The sequence below is a fragment of the Macaca nemestrina genome, chromosome 7 (assembly GCF_043159975.1).
Source record: "Macaca nemestrina isolate mMacNem1 chromosome 7, mMacNem.hap1, whole genome shotgun sequence".
Taxonomy (NCBI): Eukaryota; Metazoa; Chordata; class Mammalia; order Primates; family Cercopithecidae; genus Macaca; species Macaca nemestrina.
In genome coordinates this window covers 31,666,782-31,685,759 of record NC_092131.1, presented here as the reverse complement: position 1 = coordinate 31,685,759, position 18,978 = coordinate 31,666,782, and the positions used below count along the sequence as shown (strand labels likewise).

At 38.0% G+C, this 18,978-nt stretch overlaps 1 protein-coding gene across 20 annotated transcripts in view; it reads left to right on the top strand.

Moving 5' to 3' along the window:
- LOC105495870 (G-patch domain containing 2 like) overlaps nucleotides 1-18,978 on the top strand; it is an 84,221-nt gene that overhangs the window by 37,062 nt on the left and 28,181 nt on the right. For 12 of the 20 annotated variants that reach the window (XR_011625713.1, XR_011625712.1, XR_011625711.1 and 9 more), the window contains one exon: nucleotides 8,036-8,130. Coding sequence is in view for 6 of the 20 variants with exons in the window: in XM_071099818.1 (XP_070955919.1) it covers nucleotides 8,036-8,130; nucleotides 13,918-14,121 (299 nt within the window). In the remaining 14 variants the exon portion in view is untranslated. The other 8 variants (XM_071099818.1, XM_011765756.3, XM_011765757.3 and 5 more) reach the window with 5 other exon arrangements.

The following is an 18,978-nucleotide window of genomic DNA, read 5'->3' as shown; positions in this document are numbered from 1 at the left end:
ATTTCCTTTCTTTTGGGTATTTACCCAGTAATGGGATTGCTGGATCATAAAATAGAGTCAAAAAAGACTCTATTTTTAGTTTTTTTGAGGAACCTCCAAACTGTTCTCCATAGTGGTTGTACTAATTTACATTCCCACCAACAGTGTACGAAGGTTACCTTTTCACCACATCCTCACCAGCATTATTAGTTGTATTTTGGATGTAAGCCAATTTAACTGGGGTGAGATGATATCTCATTGTAGTTTTGATTTGCATTTCTCTGATGATCAGTGATATTGAGCACCTTTTCATATGCCTGTTTGCCACTTGTATGTCTTTTGAGAAATATCTGTTCAAATCTTTTGCTCATTTTTTGATTGGATTATTAGATTTTTTTTCTATAGAGTTGTTTGAGCTGCTTATATATTCTCATTATTAACACTTGGCCGGGCGCGGTGGCTCAAGCCTGTAATCCCAGCACTTTGGGAGGCCGAGATGGGCGGATCACGAGGTCAGGAGATCGAGACCATCCTGGCTAACACAATGAAACCCCGTCTCTACTAAAAATACAAAAAAATTAGCCGGGCGAGGTGGCGGGCGCCTGTAGTCCCAGCTACTCGGGAGGCTGAGGCAGGAGAATGGCGTAAACCCGGGAGGCGGAGCTTGCAGTGAGCCGAGATAGCGCCACTGCACTCCAGCCTGGGCGACAGAGCGAGACTCCGTCTCAAAAAAAAAAAAAAAAAAATTAACACTTTGTCAGATGGGTAGTTTGCAGGTATTTTCTCCCATTCTGTGGGTTGTCTGTTCACTTTGTTGATTGTTTCCTTTGCTGTGCAGAAGATTTTTAACTCAATGTGATCGCATTTGTCCATTTTTGGCTTGGTTGCTGTGATTGTGGGATATTACTAAAAAAATTTTTGCCCAGACCAATGTCCTGGAGATTTTTCCCAGTGTTTTCTTATAGTAGTTTCATAGTTTGAGATTTCAGATTTAAGTCTTTAATCTACTTGATTTGATTTTGTATATGCTGAGAGATAGGGGATCTAGTTTCATTCTTCTCCATATGGATATCCAGTTTTCCTTGCACCATTTATTGAAGAGACTGTCTTTTCCCCAGTGTATGTTCTTGGCACCTTTGTTGAAAATGAATTCACTCTGCATGTGTGGATTTGTTTCTGGGTTCTCTGTTCTGTTCCATTGGTCTGTGTGTCTGTTTTTATGCCAGTACAATGCTATTTCAGTTACTATAGCTCTGTAGGATAATTTGAAGCTAGGTAATGTGGTTCCTTCAGTTTTGTTCTTTTTGTTTAGGATAGCTTTGGCTCTTCTGGGTCTCTTGTGGTTCCATATAAATTTTAGGATTCCTTTTTCTGTTTCTGTGAAGAATGTCATTGGTATTTTGATAGGAATTGCATTGAATCTGCAGATTGGTTTGGGTAGTATGGACATTTTAATAGTATTGATTCTTTCAATCCATGAACATGGAGTATCTTTCCATTTTTTTGGTGTCTTCAATTTTTTTATCCATGTTTTATATGTTCATTATAGAGATCTTTTACTTCTTTAAGTTAATTCCTAGGTATTTAATTTTATTTGTGGCTACTATAAATGGGGTTAATTTTTAAATTTCCTTTTCAGATTGTTCACTCTTGGCATATAGAAATGCTACTGTTTTTTTGTGTTGATTTTGTATCTTGCAACTTTACTGAACTTGTTTATCACTACTAATAGTTTTGTGGTACAGTCTTTAGGTTTTTCCAAATATAAATTCGTATCATCTACAAACAAGGATACTTTGACTTCTTCCTTTTCAGTTTGGATGCCCTTTAGTTCTTTCTCTTGTCTAATTACTCTAGCTAGGACTTTCAGTCCTAAATTGAGTAACAGTGGTGAAGGCGGGCATCCTTACCATGTTCCTAATCTTAGAAGAGAGGCTTTCAGTTTTTCCCCATTCAGTATGATACTAGCTGTGGGCCTGTCATGTATGACTTTTATTATGTTGAGGTATGTTCCTTCCATACCCAGTTTTTTGAGGATTTTTATTCTATATTAAAAAAACGAACTTTTCATTAACTTTAAAAATGAGTGGTTTTTGAAGGTGAACTATTCCTTAAACTAGCTTGCCATTGGCAGACAGACTGTTTTCTCTCCATAGGAGTGACTCTAAACATCTTTGTTCCAAATCTAAAGCAGTCACTTCAGTTATTTTTTTGCCAACATTGGTTCTATTAAACATGCATGTATTTCTCAAAGTATTTTTTTTTCCCTAAAAGTACATTCCTGCCCCAAGGACATAGTGATCTGCCCAGTTTCCTAAGTAACACTGCAGTTTTAACAACTCACCTGATCTTTCAGTTACCTGCAGTAAGAAAGAAAACAGAAATGTTGTGTTTATGCTTGGATAGAAAGAATCCTCTTTCCATTAATTGTTAATCTTCAGCATTCACCTTCACACAAATTTAGTGACTTTTTCTGGGATAAGAATTTTTTTAAAAAGAGTGTACTTTTTGCTTTTAGTGCTCTTTCTTCCAACTCTGCCCTGGCAAATGCCACCACAGTGGGGAAACTGTCACACTCTTAGGGGAAGTACTGATCCCACACTTAACACTGTGAAAGAAGCATATGCCCCAGGTTTTACTGGCCTGAGTGAAGATTGTCCCTGAGGCCCTGATCAGATGAAACAGAAAAGGCATAGCCTGTCTTTTCTCTAATTGCGTATATACTGGGGAATAGTATTTTTATCTAAGTGTATATTAATTTAATCATTCTATTATTCTTTAGGTTGAATAGTTAGATCTGCATTATTGACTAGGTTGACTCTGGGAATTTGGTAGCTTTTTCAACTCAGTAATTTTCAAAGTAGGTAGGTGCTTATCAGAATTACCCAGGGAAAAATTTAAAAATAAGTATGTTACTGATTCTCCTCCCACTCCTGCCCAGCCTACTAAATTAGGATCTTGATAGGGACATGTGTATTTAGTAAAAGCTCCTTATATAATTCTGATAACCATTTGCCACTCCAGTTGAGAATTAAGTTTTAACTTGGTGGAGACTTTAACTTAATACTTAGCCTTTTATACACTATGCCTAATTGAAAGATCACTTCCCCTAACATATTACATGGTTTGCAACCCGAGAACAACCATATACTACTCTTGAAAAATAGTTTTGAAATATCTCATTAATCTTTTACCCTTTCTACTTGCCGGAAGGGTCTCTGTGTTGGTGAGAAAGAGAAGCTTAGACTCTTTTTATCCTTTTTGTTACCGCATTTGTGCTTTTGTCCCTCTTTTAGTTTCCATTTTGAGAGTAAACAGTGATGCTTTCAAAGTAAAATAACACACATTAAATAAATAACACGTTAAAAAGAAAAGGAGCCAAGTGGTTGTTAAGTACCCCTAAATGAAAATGGGGTTGGAGAGGTGGTCAACCTCTTTATTTTTCCTTCCCTTCTTTAATTTTTTTTGTCTGCAACCCTTGATGATCTGGAATTATTTGGAGATAAACAAAAAACTGGAACTACCTCTTCGATAGGAAGCCGAAGCTGTAGCAGTTGCCTTACCCACATGCTAAGGTTCCCCAAAATAATACAGGCAGCCCTGCCAGCCCCACACATAGTAGTATTCTTTACTCCTGAGCAGGGCTGTGCTAATATTCTGGACGTGCCATGCTGCATGACAGCTTCTGTTTCCTGCCTCTGAATCCTCTTGCTCTAAGCACCCAGCTTCCTTCTTCTTTTCCCCAGGCTTGTTCTTTTTTTTTAGTTCTTCTTTTTAAAATTTTATTTTATTTTAAAAAACTGACACATAATGGTTGTACGTATTTATGGGGTATACAGTGGCATTTCAATACATACAATATGTAGTGATTAAATCAGGGTCATTAGCATATACATCTGCTCAAAACATTTATCATTTCTTTTTGTTAGAAGCATTCAATATCCTCCTAGCTATTTGAAACTGTGTAATATATAATTGTTAACTATAGTCACCCTACAGTACTGTAGAATGCTAGAATTTATTCCTCCTATCTAGCTCTAAGTTTATATCTTTTAATAAATCCTTTTCTATCCCTCCCTTCCCATACCCCAGCCGGAGGTATCCTCTGTTCTACTTTTTACTTCTATGAGATCAACTTTTTTAAGCTTCCACTTATGAGTGAGAACTGATGGTGTTTAACTTTCTGTTCCTGGCTTGTTTTCACTTAACCTAATGTCCTCTGGTTCCATCCATGTGGCTGTGAATGACAGGATTTACTCTTTTTTTTTTTTTTTCAATGCCTGAATAGTATTCCATTGTGTAGCAGGCTTGTTCTGGGTCCTCTTCCTTCTTTGTCCTCTAGGGTTCTTTCCAAGTGGATGGGGCTTTCACATAGAAAAATAGATTTTCCCAAGCTGTAAACTCTAGCAGTACTAATGTTCACTTAAAATCAAGACAGAAGCAAAATGTCTTACTGTCCTATTATAACAGTTTGATCGTTTCTCTTCTTCCCTCCCCAAATCTTGTCTAGGAAGGGACATAGAGAAAAATGTCCTCGTATACTGACTGCTAAGATATGATGTTATTCTACCTCCTATGAAATAGCTCTCCAACCTCAAAATGTGTCTTAAGAGAAATGTTTTAAGAGGGAAGGATCATTTAAATTGAGTTTTAAAAATGAACATACCTTCTCTTTATTGATACCCTTGTTTCATTGTTATTCATATTCTGTAATCTGAAAAGCTGCACAGCTGCAGGTAGAACTTGACTATAAGATCCATCAAGGCAGAGATTGTCACTTGTTTATCACTATATTCCTAGTGTTTAGTATAGTGCTTGGCAAGAGTAGGTGCTCAGTAAAAATTTAGTGAACAATGAAAGAAGCAACAAAACTGCTTAGTAGAAAGGAAATAGTCCACAAAAGTACATTACTTTTACAATAAAATAATTCACTTAACAAACTTCATTACTTGATTTCTTAGAAAGTCTTCAGTTCTTTCCTGTTGTAACCAGAGGAATTTACAAAATCTGAAGTATTTAGGATATTCAAGACAACAGTTAGAGGTGGGAATGGGGTGGTAGAAGTAGACCATTTACCACAGAGAGAAGTAATATGCTGGAGGCATAACAGTCAAGGATCAATTAATGTAGAGACAATTGACCTGAAGGCTAAACAATATCGCCTAGAGGAGCAGGGTGGTGGAAGGACCACCTGAGCCACTGAACCCCCAATAACACCCTAAGATGTTGCAGTGTAATAACCTGTGTGCGTAATAATAGGTAAGTAATACTTATTCGCAGTTTGCTAAAGTAAATAAGCATTTCCATTAAAAGTTGTTAAAAACTTAAACATTGTAGTGCATAAATTTTTTTTTTTACTTCCAAAATGACACTACCATTCCTTGAAAGTGTGAGATAAGTAGTAATGACTAGATCCATAAAAGAGTTGATAATATGGGCCTTTTCCCATGTTACTGACATATGTCAAGTATGCAAAATGGTGAAAATGATGGATGGGGGCAAATAAAAGGCAGTATTTGTGTAGCTCAAGTTGATACTCCAAGAATTAATATCTTAATATACTTCTTGAGTACTTATGCTTCTCATTTTGCGTCTGTCTCATGAAACTCAGCATATTGTAAACTGTGATCTTGAAGAAGCAATGTTTTTAATTAACTTTTTATTGAAGGATAAACATACAGGGAAGAGTACAAAGAAATATACACTCAATGAATAGTCACAAAGTTACAGTCAAGTAACAAGCATCCAGATGAAGAAAAAGAGCATTATCAGAAGAACCCCAGAAGCTCCCTATGCTTCTTTCTCTGCCTGTCTTACCCCTCGCCACTGCTGTAGAGTGCCACCATCCTGATGTCTAACAGTAACATGGTTTAGCTTGAAGCAATGGTGTCAACATTTTTTCTGAAAAGCTTTGGAGGTTCCTTTAATGAGCTTCAGATAAAGAGGAAAAAAGCATGACTATACATGACTATGTTAGCCTTTGTTTGACTTTGTTTCTCCTTCTGAATCATGCCTAAGGATAAGGATGATTGAATAAGATCAGAGTGCTTGGATAGTCTCAGTTTGGGTCTGTACTCAAGTCCCATGTTTGTGGAAAAGATGGATGCTGTATGTGTTCCACATTTCTGTTTTGAGGAGAAACACAATTTTGTCATGTCAACTTTATTTTCTGCTTCTGTCTGGACTTCAAAGGGAATTACCACCACTCCATTCAGACTGAAGTCCTGTCTACCTTTGATGTTGTCCTCTATGTTAATTTGTTATTAAATCAGCATGCTCCCTAGACTTATTCCCAGGATAAGGTATGAAAAAGGAAGTGTTTTCTCTACTTTACACATTTATAATTAGCTATTTAGAATTAACTATTTGGGCTTTCAGAATTAATTATTCATGAGGTATTTGACTTAATTTTCTGTACAGGACAGAGTGATCAATAAAAGGTGCTTTGGATGGAATTTTCCAAACCACTGGCTTTGTATTATAAATCTCAGCCTGTAACATTCTTCACATTCCTAGTTTCTTAGGATTTTAATCAAATTCTTATGTTTTCCTATTTATAAATTGAATTGACTCTTAAGCTTTTGCTATTTAGAGAATTGAAAGTGTGTGTGTGTGTGCGTGTGTGCATGCGTGCACATGCATGCATGCACCCCTTTGAACTGTGCACGTTCTTTTGGGGGCTTTCTGAGTCAAAAAATTTGTCCGTTCACCAGCTGTCTTGTTGCCTTGCTAACCAGGTTTTCTTAGGTTTGTCTGAGGTTCCAGTTTTAAAACTACTAAGGGTCTTGATCCTTAGCTGGGACTACTGATTAGGAGTTTATCTGGTATAATTTTATATGTTATTTACTTTGGCTAGTTTTTTTAAATTGTAAAATGTACATAATATAAAATTTACTATTTTAACCACTTTTAAGTGTTCATTCAGTTGGCCATTTGATTTTTAGAACTTTTATTCATTCATAGCAGTTTTAATCAACAGCTGATGAGGATCGCCAGTGTGCCTTGAGCCAAGGTTGGTAGATCATTGGAAAATTATCAAAGAAGTGTAAATAAAGTTTGTTCTCAAGATCCCTGTTCTTAATCTCAAAGAGATTAAGCCTTCTTGTTTCATCAGAGAAGCAAGATATATGCACACCAGTTAAACATTGCTTCATGGTAGATGAGGCCCCAAATGTTCAAGGGAACACTTTGTGTAAAGATGAGACTCATCTTGGTCTTTAATCAGGGGCAGGATCTGTCTAGTTTGAGAGGGACAAAATCTTTACATACATAAAGATTTTTTTTAGTGCTTTCCACATGGCCAGGCCCTGAGCTGAATACTTTGTAACATACGTAAAGATTTTTATATTACTTCTTAATTTGCATACAGTACAATACATTCTTGGGGAACAGTGGTGAACTAAAATAGCATACCAGCTAGTTCAGTGTTAAGCCCATTGTCTTTCACAGAATCATTTGCTTTTAAAATAAGCTGAATATTCAGATGAAGGAACATATTGTCACATAATTAATATTTTTATTTTCTTTTTTTGCCTGTAAAATAAAAAACATAATTAGTATTTTTAAAAGTCACAGAAGCCAAACTTACTTAACTTGTGATGTAGACAGTATTAAAAATTCAGATTTACATGGCAGGAGGTTAAACTTCCTATTAAAATTCTGTGCAAATATCTGTGTTCTTGCAGCATTAAACTTTTCAATATATTACCTCTTGGGAGTAAGTATTTCATTAGTGAGTTTAGAACAATTGTGGTTATAGTTTTTATGAAAAATAATTGTATAAAAATAAGCATGTAATGCAACACATATTTATTGAAATTAATCTTGAATGCCTCCTACACTGAAATCAGGTAAAAAGTTTAGAATGGGTGTGTATTGTGGATAAAGAGTGAGTTATTATTAATTCTGAATAATGTTGTCCCAATGCTTAATGGCAAAAGACGGTGCCCATTTTATTTATGTCTGTAATGGGTTAAGGATTTAAACTGGGCTACATGTAATGTCTTACAATAAGAATTAAAAAGTTCAAACCTTTTTCCTCTTCTTACATCTGCAGACAGGCAAATGTACATTGGGGACCACCATGTTCACGTGACATCAAGAGGAAGCGGAAACCAGTGGCCACAGCATCTTTGTCTAGCCCCAGTGCAGGTGATTACATGCAGTTATCATTCATTGAGCATGTACCGTGTGTCAGGCACTAAATTATGTATTTCGTATACCTTTTCATGTAATGTTTGTGATAGTGTAGATCATTTTATTCCCACTTTACATGGGAAAACTGAGACTACAAGAAATAATTAGCCTGGTTCTCGCTGACTCTGAAGTCTGTGCTTTTTCGCTGTTACATGACTATCTAGAGTTTGAAACCCTGTATTCCACTATCCGCAATCTCCAGTCATCTGAGCTTTTGTTTTAGCACAGACAGGAAATTAGGTCCATGTTAATGAAAGTCCAGGTGAGGTGGCAGTTCAGTCAGCAGTCAGGCAGTCACACGGGGTTATTTACTTTCTTATTTTGCATATGGTACAGTACATTCTCACTGCTTTTATAAGTGGAATGCTAATATTTTATTGGTCATGACATTCCTAATTAAAAACTTTTTAGGCTAAAACTTTTCAGGTTTTTTTTTTTTTTTTTTTTTTTTAAACAAAACTAACACTAATTGGTAGAAGCCAAAATAGTGCTTATCTTTGGTGGGGGGTGGGGCTGGCAGTGACCAAGAGAGGGCACAAGGAAACCTTCTGGGCTGTTGGCAGTGCTCCATATGATGAATTTGGTGGGGTGTATGGCTGCTTACATAGGTAGAATCTGGAGCTGTGCACTTAGGATTGATGTCCTTCACTGTGTGTATGTTATCCTTCAATGGAAAAAAGGGGAGAGTTATGTATTTATTAATATTTCTGTGAGAAAACTGGATATTGAATATGTCATTGAATATTTTATTTTCTTTAGAAAATGCTACCTATTATATAGATCAGAGCAGTTGATAGCTGAATAGAGAGTAAACCTCAGACAGATGGGGAGGGAGCCCTATCCTCTACCTTGACTTAGTAAGTTTTGGTGAACTGTGAAATTGTCCTCTTTGAGCTTCTGTTTGTGGTATCTGCTTGATGGTGGTTCATACTGGACAGTCTTCATCACAGGTCTGATGATTATAGTACCTTTTTTTTTTTTTTTTTTTTTTTAGTGCTTTCCACATGGCCAGGCCCTGAGCTGAACACTTTTTAAACATTATTTCACCTAATCTTTGCAACAGCCTTGTAAGGTAGACGCTGTTTTTATTCCCAATTTACACATGAGAAAACCAAGGCTTAAATCACTTCCCTGAGGCCACATGGTTGATAAATTGCAGAGCCAAGATCAGACCAGTTTCCCTGTGACTCTAGAGCTGTCCTCTCGAGCACTGCAGGTGTTCTTCTTTTTATATACAATAGGATCAAGTCCAGACTATGACCCCGCATCAAAACTCAGATCCTCATTCAGTCTATGGTATTGGAAGCATTAAAAGAAAACCATCCCTCTTTTATCTTTTTGTTCTTTTTTTTTTTCTCCTTAATATCTAGCTTCTGGTTTTAGCTTTTAATTGTTTATAAGAGAGGAACGAACCATTGGAAAGAGTTTAAAATCCTCATTCCATATTCAGGTTGGGAAATGTACGTGTGTAGGGGTGGGTATTAAACAAGACTTGAGCATTAAACATTTCCCCTCCTGAGCCCAGCTCCTCTTCTCTCACTTGTTGACTAAGCCCTGCTTCACTGAGCATTTTCTTTTTTTTCTACCCACAACCTGAGTGCCCCATGGAGGTGAAGGACATAGCCTGAGTCTGTGCCATCAGTCAGTAGAACAAATGGGCTTGCTCTGCCTAACATCGGGCCATCTCGGATTCCACCTCTTTTATGGGAATGAGTGATGAAGAGAGGTGCGTTCCGCTTTGCCGCTGTATTAATACACATCAGGGGCCAGCTCCTGGCACTAAATCACGCTACTGCATACATCTGTTATCGGACTCTTCACCAGTGTGATGAACAAGACTGCAGATAGAGGCTTCCTTGTGTCATTCTTTATAGGATTTTCCTAAAAGAATAAATAGCTCAGATCTCTGCCAACACTCTCCCCTGTCACTGTGATGAATTCAGCTTCTTTCTTAAACATGCAGCCACAAATCTTTTCCCTTTTTTCCCCTCCCCCACTGGTAGAAAGTTTTGAGTTGAAATTGACTGAATTTAAAGATATTAATAAGGGTAGAGAGGTGAAGAGCAGGAAGAAACAGTATGTCTTCCTTGTCTTTTTGTACTAATAGTAACAAAAGGCCAAGGAAAAAGACCATAAATGACCATAGGGTTGTTAAATAGACCCATTTTGAAAGTGTAGCACCTTTATTTTCTTTGTATCTTCATTCTCCCCTCCTTATGGCTTTCTAGCCTGCAAGTGTCTACTGCACAGAACTCCATCCTGGATCCTAGTGAGCAAGCATGCTAACCTGCTTCTGAGACTTGATACACCAGAACAGGGATTTTCCCGCAAGTGTCTCCCTCTTGCTGAAGTGAACTAGCTGAATATGCTCTTAAAGAATGTACTCAGAAAAGAAAAAAAATGGATTATCTTCTCCAAAATTTGAGACTAAGTAGCTGTAAAAAACGTAATAAACCCAGATGAAAACCAGACTTCGTTTTCTTGAAATGATTTTCTTCATCAGAATGGTAGATCAGAGCCATCGGCATGCAGATTCCAATCCTTCAAAAAGTAAACACATGGCTTTTGATAAAGCGGAATTGAGGTGATCAGAAATTCTGTTGAGATCCCAGCTATTTGTGTGAGTATATTTTAGCTATCCCCAAAACTTTTTCTGACCTTTCTCTTTCTGGGATAGGATATGTGTGCTTAGAGTATCATTCAGAAGGATACCGAATAGTTAATCTGCTAATTAGTTACATCAGGTTTCAAATACTAGGTCAGTGACATAAGAGAGAGAAAGAGAGAGAGAGAGATTTGAATTGTCAAATGGATTGTCAGATGCATTCACAAGAGCAGGACTGCGTATCTGTTTTGCTCACTACTGTACCCCTAGCATCTAAATGAATACCTAGCCCGTGGAACAAACCCACTAGTTATTTGTTGTAAGAATAAATTATTAGAATCTTAAAGGTGAAACAGAGTGATTCCTGATGTACTCTAACCACATGGTTGGATTCAGTAGTTCCATTTTAGGATGTCCCTTTTCTCGGGAGTCATAGGGCAAATTCTTACTGCCCACTGTCTCTTTTTAAAGTTTAAATGTTTTTTAAAATTAAACATGTTTCTTAGTAAATATTGAATGGGTATAAAAGAACGTTTATAGCAGATATGTAAGGAGTAAAGAAAATACAGCAAATATCCATGTACCTACCGTTCACTTTAAGAAAAAGTTAAAATTTTCTTTTTTCAAAAGTTAAAATCTTCTTTAAAAATCTTCTCCCTGCTCTCCTCAGAGGTAAAAGTTATTCTGATTGTTTTTTATCGTTTGTCATTCTTTTGTTTTTTTTTCAAGTAGTTTTAGCAGACATATGTATCTTCAAGCAATATATTGTCTAGTTTTGTGTTTTTGAACCCTTGTATATGGAATCAAAGTATGTCATATTTTATGTTGCAGCTTTCACCCGGTTCTGTTTTTGAGATTCAGTCATGCTTTGTCCTGCCAAAATCTATTTTTCAGCTGCCATGTATATAGTATTCCATTGTATGAATATGATTAATATACCGTAATTAAATGCTCTTGATGGACATTTGGACCATATTCCTGTTTTATGCTATTATGGAAAATACTGCACTGTTCTCTGAGAGAACAAGTGCAAACATTCTTTGAGGCCACTTCCCGCTCATTAGGATGGCTGTATCAAAAACAGAGAGCATCAGGTGTTGGTGAGGATGTGGAGAAATTGGAACCCTTGTGCAGTACTTGTGGGAAGGTAAAATTGTGCGTTGCTGTGGAAAACAGTATGTAAAAAAAATTCCTCAAAAAATTAAACATAAAACTACCATATGATCCAGCAATTCTGTCTCTGTGCATATACCCAAAAGAATGAAAAGCAGAGACTCAAAATAGATTTTTGCACACCTCTGTTTACAGCAACATTATTTGCAATCGTCAAGATGGAAACAACTCACATGTCCATTGCTGGATGAACAAAATGTGCTGTATACATACAATGGAATATTATGTAGCTTGAAAGGCTTTCTTATTCAGAATGAAACTGCTACATGCTACAAATTGTATGAAGACATTTGCTAAGTGAAATAAGTGAGACATAAAAGGAGAAATATTGTATGATTCCACTTTTATAAGCTGCCTAGAATAGTCAAATTCATAGAAACAGAAAGACAAATAGTGGTTGCCAGGGGCCAAGGGAAGAGGGAAATGGGGAGAGTTATTGTTTAATGGGTACGAAGTTTCCATTTGAGATGATGAAAAAGTCCTGGTGATAAATAGTTGTGATAGTTACACAGCAGTATGAATGTACTTAATGCAACTGAACTGTACACTTAAAAATGGGTAAGATAGCAAATTTTATGTGTATTTTACTGTAGTAAAAAATAGCAACAACAACAAAAAAAAGTTTTTCTAGGGTAGTGCTTTTTTCACTGCAGTTTGGTGACCATGTAGGTATAGTTTCTTGAAATTTATTACCAGTTAAATATGAGTGAGTATGTGTGCCTGAGTTTGTTGTGAGTGCGTGTGTGTATGAGAGAAAAAAAGAGAGAGAGAGAGATTTGAGTTGTCAAATGTATTTCCTGCTGCTCTGGTGAAGTTCCAAAATGTTTGAAAGCTTTTGCCCTCAAGAAACTCTTGTATCTAGAGTAACAGCTTTCAAGATATTTTTACATTAGCCCACAATAAGAAATTCATGTTTGAATATGTGTGTTGGTTGCACATGTAAATCTGAAATAAATCCTGGGTGCGTGCTGATACTTTCTATTTTTTTCACTGAGAAAAAAAAGTAATGGTCATGACCCACTAAATTGATTTTGTGACCCGAAATTTGAAAATTACTGTTCTAGGTTACGTTTCTGGGAGTGGAATTATTGGGTGACAGGGTAAAATCCAAACTTTCCTAGGTTTTGCCATATTTTAGTATATATTTGTTCTTAGCAGAGTGAGTGGAGATGATGGTTTGTGCCACTCCGCTCAGGGGCATTTGGAAATGTGAAGTAAATGTTTGTTTGTCACAATGACTGGGGAATGTTCCTGGCATTCAGCAGATAGGATCCAGATCGGTGAGTGTTCTGAAGTATACAGGACAGCTCTGCACAAGCCATGTCTCCTGTCCAGAATGTCTTTAGTGATCTTATGGAAAAATATTGGGCCTGATTGTGCTCTTTTTCTGCCATTTTCCTTGTTGTATGGTATATATTTATTGGTAACACTGCCCTGTCGGAGGAATGGGTTGTGGCAGGAAGAGCGTGGGGTTTAGAGTCCAGTATCTGTGTTTGAATCTTGATATTTAACCAGCTCTGTTTTATCCCTGAACAATTTATCTGATCTCTCTATACCTCAGTTCCCTGATCTAGAAAGTGGAGATCACTATGAGTCATCTCTACGAGTATCTATGAGTAAGGGTTTGTATTAACAATTAAGATCATGAGTATTCATTGTTTAAGCAATAGGCACGGAAGTACTTTATAAGTGATTTTTACTACATTATGAATGCGTGCTCCTGAATTTATTTATTTGTTCAATTGAACCCATTTTCTCAGATTAGGAAATACTATCTTACTTAAATCTTGTCTTTACTTTTTTGTAGAGAAAAAAGAGGTACCTTATGTGGCCACTTAGGTTACTAGGACATGAAGTATAAGGATTAAGAAAATTTTGTTTCTAAGTGTCTCTCATTCTAATTTGTCTTGTTCTAATTTATCTCCCCTTGATGTTTTTGCTCCTCTCTATTGTAACCTTACTAGTTCACATGGATGCAGTGGAGCCAACCACACCAGCATCACAAGCCCCCAAATCACCCAGCTCTGAGTGGTTGGTCAGGACCTCTGCAGCAGAGAAAGCCACAGATGCAACTACTGCTACATTTTTTAAAATGCCACAAGAAAAGAGCCCTGGATACAGCTAGAGAGCAAGACTTCACCCTCCAGGAGCTGACTGGGTGTTGCTGAAGCAAATGTTGGACTTTGTGTTAGATAGTCTTGCATATCTTAATCGACATTCCCAGTCCTTTCACCACCAGAACCAACTCCTCTTTCAGACACAGCAGTGGACTCTTTCTCTCAGAAGATCATGTTGTGGGAGTCTTTTTTTTTTTTTTTTAATAGTAAAATATTGAGGCAGCAATTTTTTACAAAAAGGTCATCCTCTGCTCTATTTGTTACCTTGTTATTGCTGTCTCAACATTTACTACAGCTCCATTTACAGAGCTGTTGCTTTTTTGCAGTTGTCTTTGTTCTTGAAAAACCAGTAACTGCTTCTGCATACGTTTTGTGTAGAGCTTTTAATATCATTTGAGGAAGTTCCAAATTTGTAGCCAGTTCCAAACAAATTTAAATACTGAGTTGAGGCCTGTATGGAATTGTTTGCAGGAGATAAGGCTTGCCTTTGAGCCTACTCTTGATTCACGCAGAGTGCCAATAAGATAAATCAACGAGGTTCTCATTTTGGAGCCTCAAAAGAGACACCAGCAACTGGGCCTTGAGAACTTCCATTTTTTTGCAGATTGTCTGCAGAAACTCAGACAGCTCATCAGCAGCAGCAGCTGTATTGTATTTTACCTCATCTTCAGAGTTTATGTTCTACTGAAAGAGGACGTGTGTATACATGCACACGCACACACACAGCTTGGTGTAATGGTGAAGATGGTTTAGGTGTACAGCAAATTTAAAATAGTCAGTGAATTGTGTCTTACTACTTCATGTCCCAGTGTAAGCCTTTATGTCCTAAGCAGAACTTTATTGTTAGTATTATAGGTTAATAACCTGCAGCAGAAATTCATACTCTATTATAATAATGGCTTCTTGGGGCCATGCTTTGGGGAGGTAAAATGTCTTTTTGACATGCCTTTATATTTGGCGTGTTTATGATGGCTCAGCTGCATGTGGAGTTATATATACAGTCGTGCCTGAAGTTGGATGCTACTTTGTCAAAATGAGAAATAAGTGATGGCCTGGAGCTGCTGGAGAGAAGCCACGCTTTCTAAAAAGTATTATCAAGAGTGTCTGTCATTCATTCAGGGGCCTGGCTGACAGAAGGGCTTTTTTTTAATACCAATGAGTGCATTTACTCTGAAACACACAGAAGCTCTTGGTGAATTGCTCCCTGCTCTGGTCACATTGTAGAGGGACTCCCACTCATGCACCTGCTTATTTTCTGTCTTAAATAGGTGCTGGATGGGGCAGCACCTCCTTCCCCCAAAGTGCGATTGCCCCTGTTTCCCATACAAAGTGTAATGATGGGTTGCTTTATCATACTCCCTTTTACAATTATAGTCCTTATCAATGGAAACTCCAGATTTCTTTATCGATGAAGTGGGGAGGTGGGTGGGCATGAATCTAATTGGAAAAGGGGATTTGAAGCTAAGTTTACATGGCACTTTAAGACTGAGAACATGTCAATTGTTCATAATCAGGAATATGGTAGAGGGAGAGCAGGTGGAGACGATGGGACGGGAAAGTGCTGAAACCGGCCCAGCATGCCTCTGAGTCGCCCTTGGTTCTCATGCAGCAGTGTGTGTGCTCACAGGGGTGTTCCACCCTTGGTTCTCATGTCATGCAGCAGTGTGGGAGAGTGCTGAAGCCGGCCCAGCATGCCTCTGAGTTGCCTCTGGTTCTCATGCAGCAGTATGTGTGCTTAACAGGAGTGGAGATGATGGGATGGGAGAATGCTGAAACTGGCCCAGCAGACCTCTGAGTCACCCGTGGCTCTCTTGCAGCAGTGTGTGTGCTTACAGGGATTTCCCAGGCTGCACTTCCCTTCCCTGTGGGCTGCACCCACAGAAGTATAGAAAATATGTCTGTTGAATATAAATTGGTACCACTGAATTGTTTTAGTGATGAGGTTAGATTTTGTTGTCATGTGCATTGTCACCATAGTGACCCGTGGCATATATTTTTAACATACTTGGTTGGGTTTGAGAGAAATCTGTGGACATAATTTTTTGTTTGTGTCAAGCTGTATGACTCATGCAGTGATTGGTCCCATGATCATGGCCTATTAGTGAAAACCTCCAAAGGTCAGGTGGCCAAGGTGTTCCCACATTTTTTCTATATAACTTGTTGCCTGATAGTCCACTTTTCTACCTATCATTAAAAATAATTTTTATATACAACATTATTTACATTTCAAACATCTCTACAAAGTCATGCCATTTTAAGGAGACGAAAACAGTCACAGAATTGAGTGACTTGCTCCAAATCACAGAACTAAGCCAGGACTAGAATCCCAGACTTTCAGATTTTCTCTGCCCTGGGTTATAATCTCTTGTTTTTCAGTGATAGACCTGAGTCAGTCTGAGATGCTTATTTATGAAACAGTATACCGTGAATATTTATTATCTTCTTGGGCATGCTTTTCTACCCATTTTGAATACTTTCAACAGGGATTACCCAAGAATGCAACATCTACCTGTAATAAATGGGGAGAAAGTTAGTTGCCTGAGAGAATAGAATATTAAGCACACAAATACTTTCCAACACAGGGTTGTAAATTGTGCTCCTCATTTTAAGGTGCTGTATGTGCATGTTTAAGGATTATTAATCAATGTATTCTGCTTGCTTTCTGTATTAACCAGTTTCAGAGGATAGCCTTAGAAATGAGTGTATTTTGAATCTTAAAACTTAAAGTTTCTTTATATGCGGTACAGTGTATAATGTCATAAATTAAGAAAAATCTATTATCTTTCAAAGAAATTACCTAGTTTCAAAAATCAGGTTTTGTAATCAGTGTTGAAAAACTCTGAAACACGACTTACTTTGAGGATGATCCTTGAGCTCATGTATTTGACCTGCTCAAAAGTAATAACTAAAGCTGAGTTAAACAGTTTTTATTTATTTCAGGGTTCTGATTTTTCCCAGCTGGCTACACAGATGGCCTATCTGAATCCTAATTTTGTGTGTTTTCCACGATGGGCAGAAGTCAAAACATTATCTGCTTCTGTGAGGATCATTAATAAAAAGTTGGTTTTAATTACGAGTTTAAGGGAATTTTAGTTTATTTTTCAGATGCAGTATTTGAAAGGAACAAAACTCTCGTGTTGCCTTTTGTTGTTGTTGTTGTTGTTGTTTCCTAGAGACAGGTTCTTGATCTGTCACTCAGGCTAGAGTGCAGTGATGTGTTCATAGCTCACTGTAACCTTGACCTCATAAGCTCAAGCCATCCTCCTGCCTCAGCCTCCTGAGTTGTGAGAACTACAGAAGTGTGCCACCACGCCTGGCTAGTTTTTAAAGTTTTTGTAGAGATGGGGTCTTGCTCTGTTGCCTATGCTGGTCTTGAACTTCTAACCTCAAGCAATCTTCCTTCCTCGGCCTCCCTAAGTGTTGTAGTAATAGGTGTGAGCCACCATGCCCAGCCTTGTGTTGCCTCTTGGTAAGAACTAATAAAAGGAAATTAGTAGCTTGTTTACCTGGTACCGGATTTGGAGGGGGCTGGGTATAGTTTTTACTGAGTGGTATGTGATTGGAAAATAGGCCACATTAGCCTTGAGTTGTTTAGAAATCAAATGAGATTCGAAATTTTAGAGGACATTGCTGGGCTATGAAATAGGCTACTAACAAGGCTATTTTTGTAGCAAAATGGCCAAAAGCTGAAATAAATCTTCTTAGTCTGTGATGCTTGTAGAGCATCCTTTGTTAAGTAAAGCACAACACCTAGGACAAGTAACTAAACTAGTTATGACTTCCAAATAGATTGATAGAGCCTTGCATTTTGGAGTTAGAGACACTGTAGCTGTATCTATATACCTGTAATATAGCCTGGAAAGTTCTGTTGCTGCAGAGTTATCATTAAAGTCACTTGGAATTGAAGAAGATACGGAGTGTTGAGACAAAGGAACTAGGCTGGCACAGTCATTGCTGATGCGATGGGTTCTCCACTTTGGCTCCAGGCGTAGGCTCCTGGTGGTGATGCATGATTCATTTCCGGTCTTTGTTTCATTTTGGCTTCATTACTGTGGTTCTGAGCCACACAGGTTTCTCCCCCTGGGGACAAGACTGTAAAAACCTCAGCATTAGCAGCTGTGTTCAGTGCCCTGTATGTCTTGTGAAGCTTATCTGAGCTGGACTGAGAGCAGAGTGGCTCACTCTCGCAGCTGTGGATGCAGTCTAGTTGGAGGCATGGCTTGGAGGACGTCATGGTTCATGCGATGGTTGGAGGGATGGTAAAAGCAGTTAGCTCTTGTCAGCTGCTTCCCTCTGCTAGTGCTTGAGCTGCCAATTTTATTTGTCAGTGTTTCCTTATCTCCCACTCCTGTTGTGAAAGGTTACAGAGTTACTGTCACTGGCAACAATTTCTCCCCTTAGAAGAAGTCTGGTACAGAGGGAAAGGGTGAGGAAAATGGTGAATTCCATCACTCAGAACTAAATGCAAGTGGCACAGAGATGCTTTCTCCTGTGTTAATGTCTCCAAAAGATGAACATCAAATGCCCAGAAACAGCAACATCAAAAAGAAGGAAGATGAGAAGTATTGTTGAAGAGTATGGACTATAGGGTTTTTAACAAGTCCAGCAAGAAAAACTTATGGCTGAAAGAAGACATTTTTCTATCACTGCAAGTAGACATCATAAATGCTTGGTAAAATTGCCAGATTTAGGAAATAAAAAATTTTTCAAGTACAGTATTGAAGAATGGGGGCACATCCTGAAGACATTCAGCAAAGAAGCAATCTTGGCAAGGTGGAGAAGTGGGAAGCAACGTGGAGAGAAAGGGAGCTGCCCAGCAGGAATTCTCAGCGTGTGGTCCCTAGGCCAACAACACCAGCACACCTTGCCCACACCAGACCTGCTGAATCAGAAACTGCCAGCGCAAGG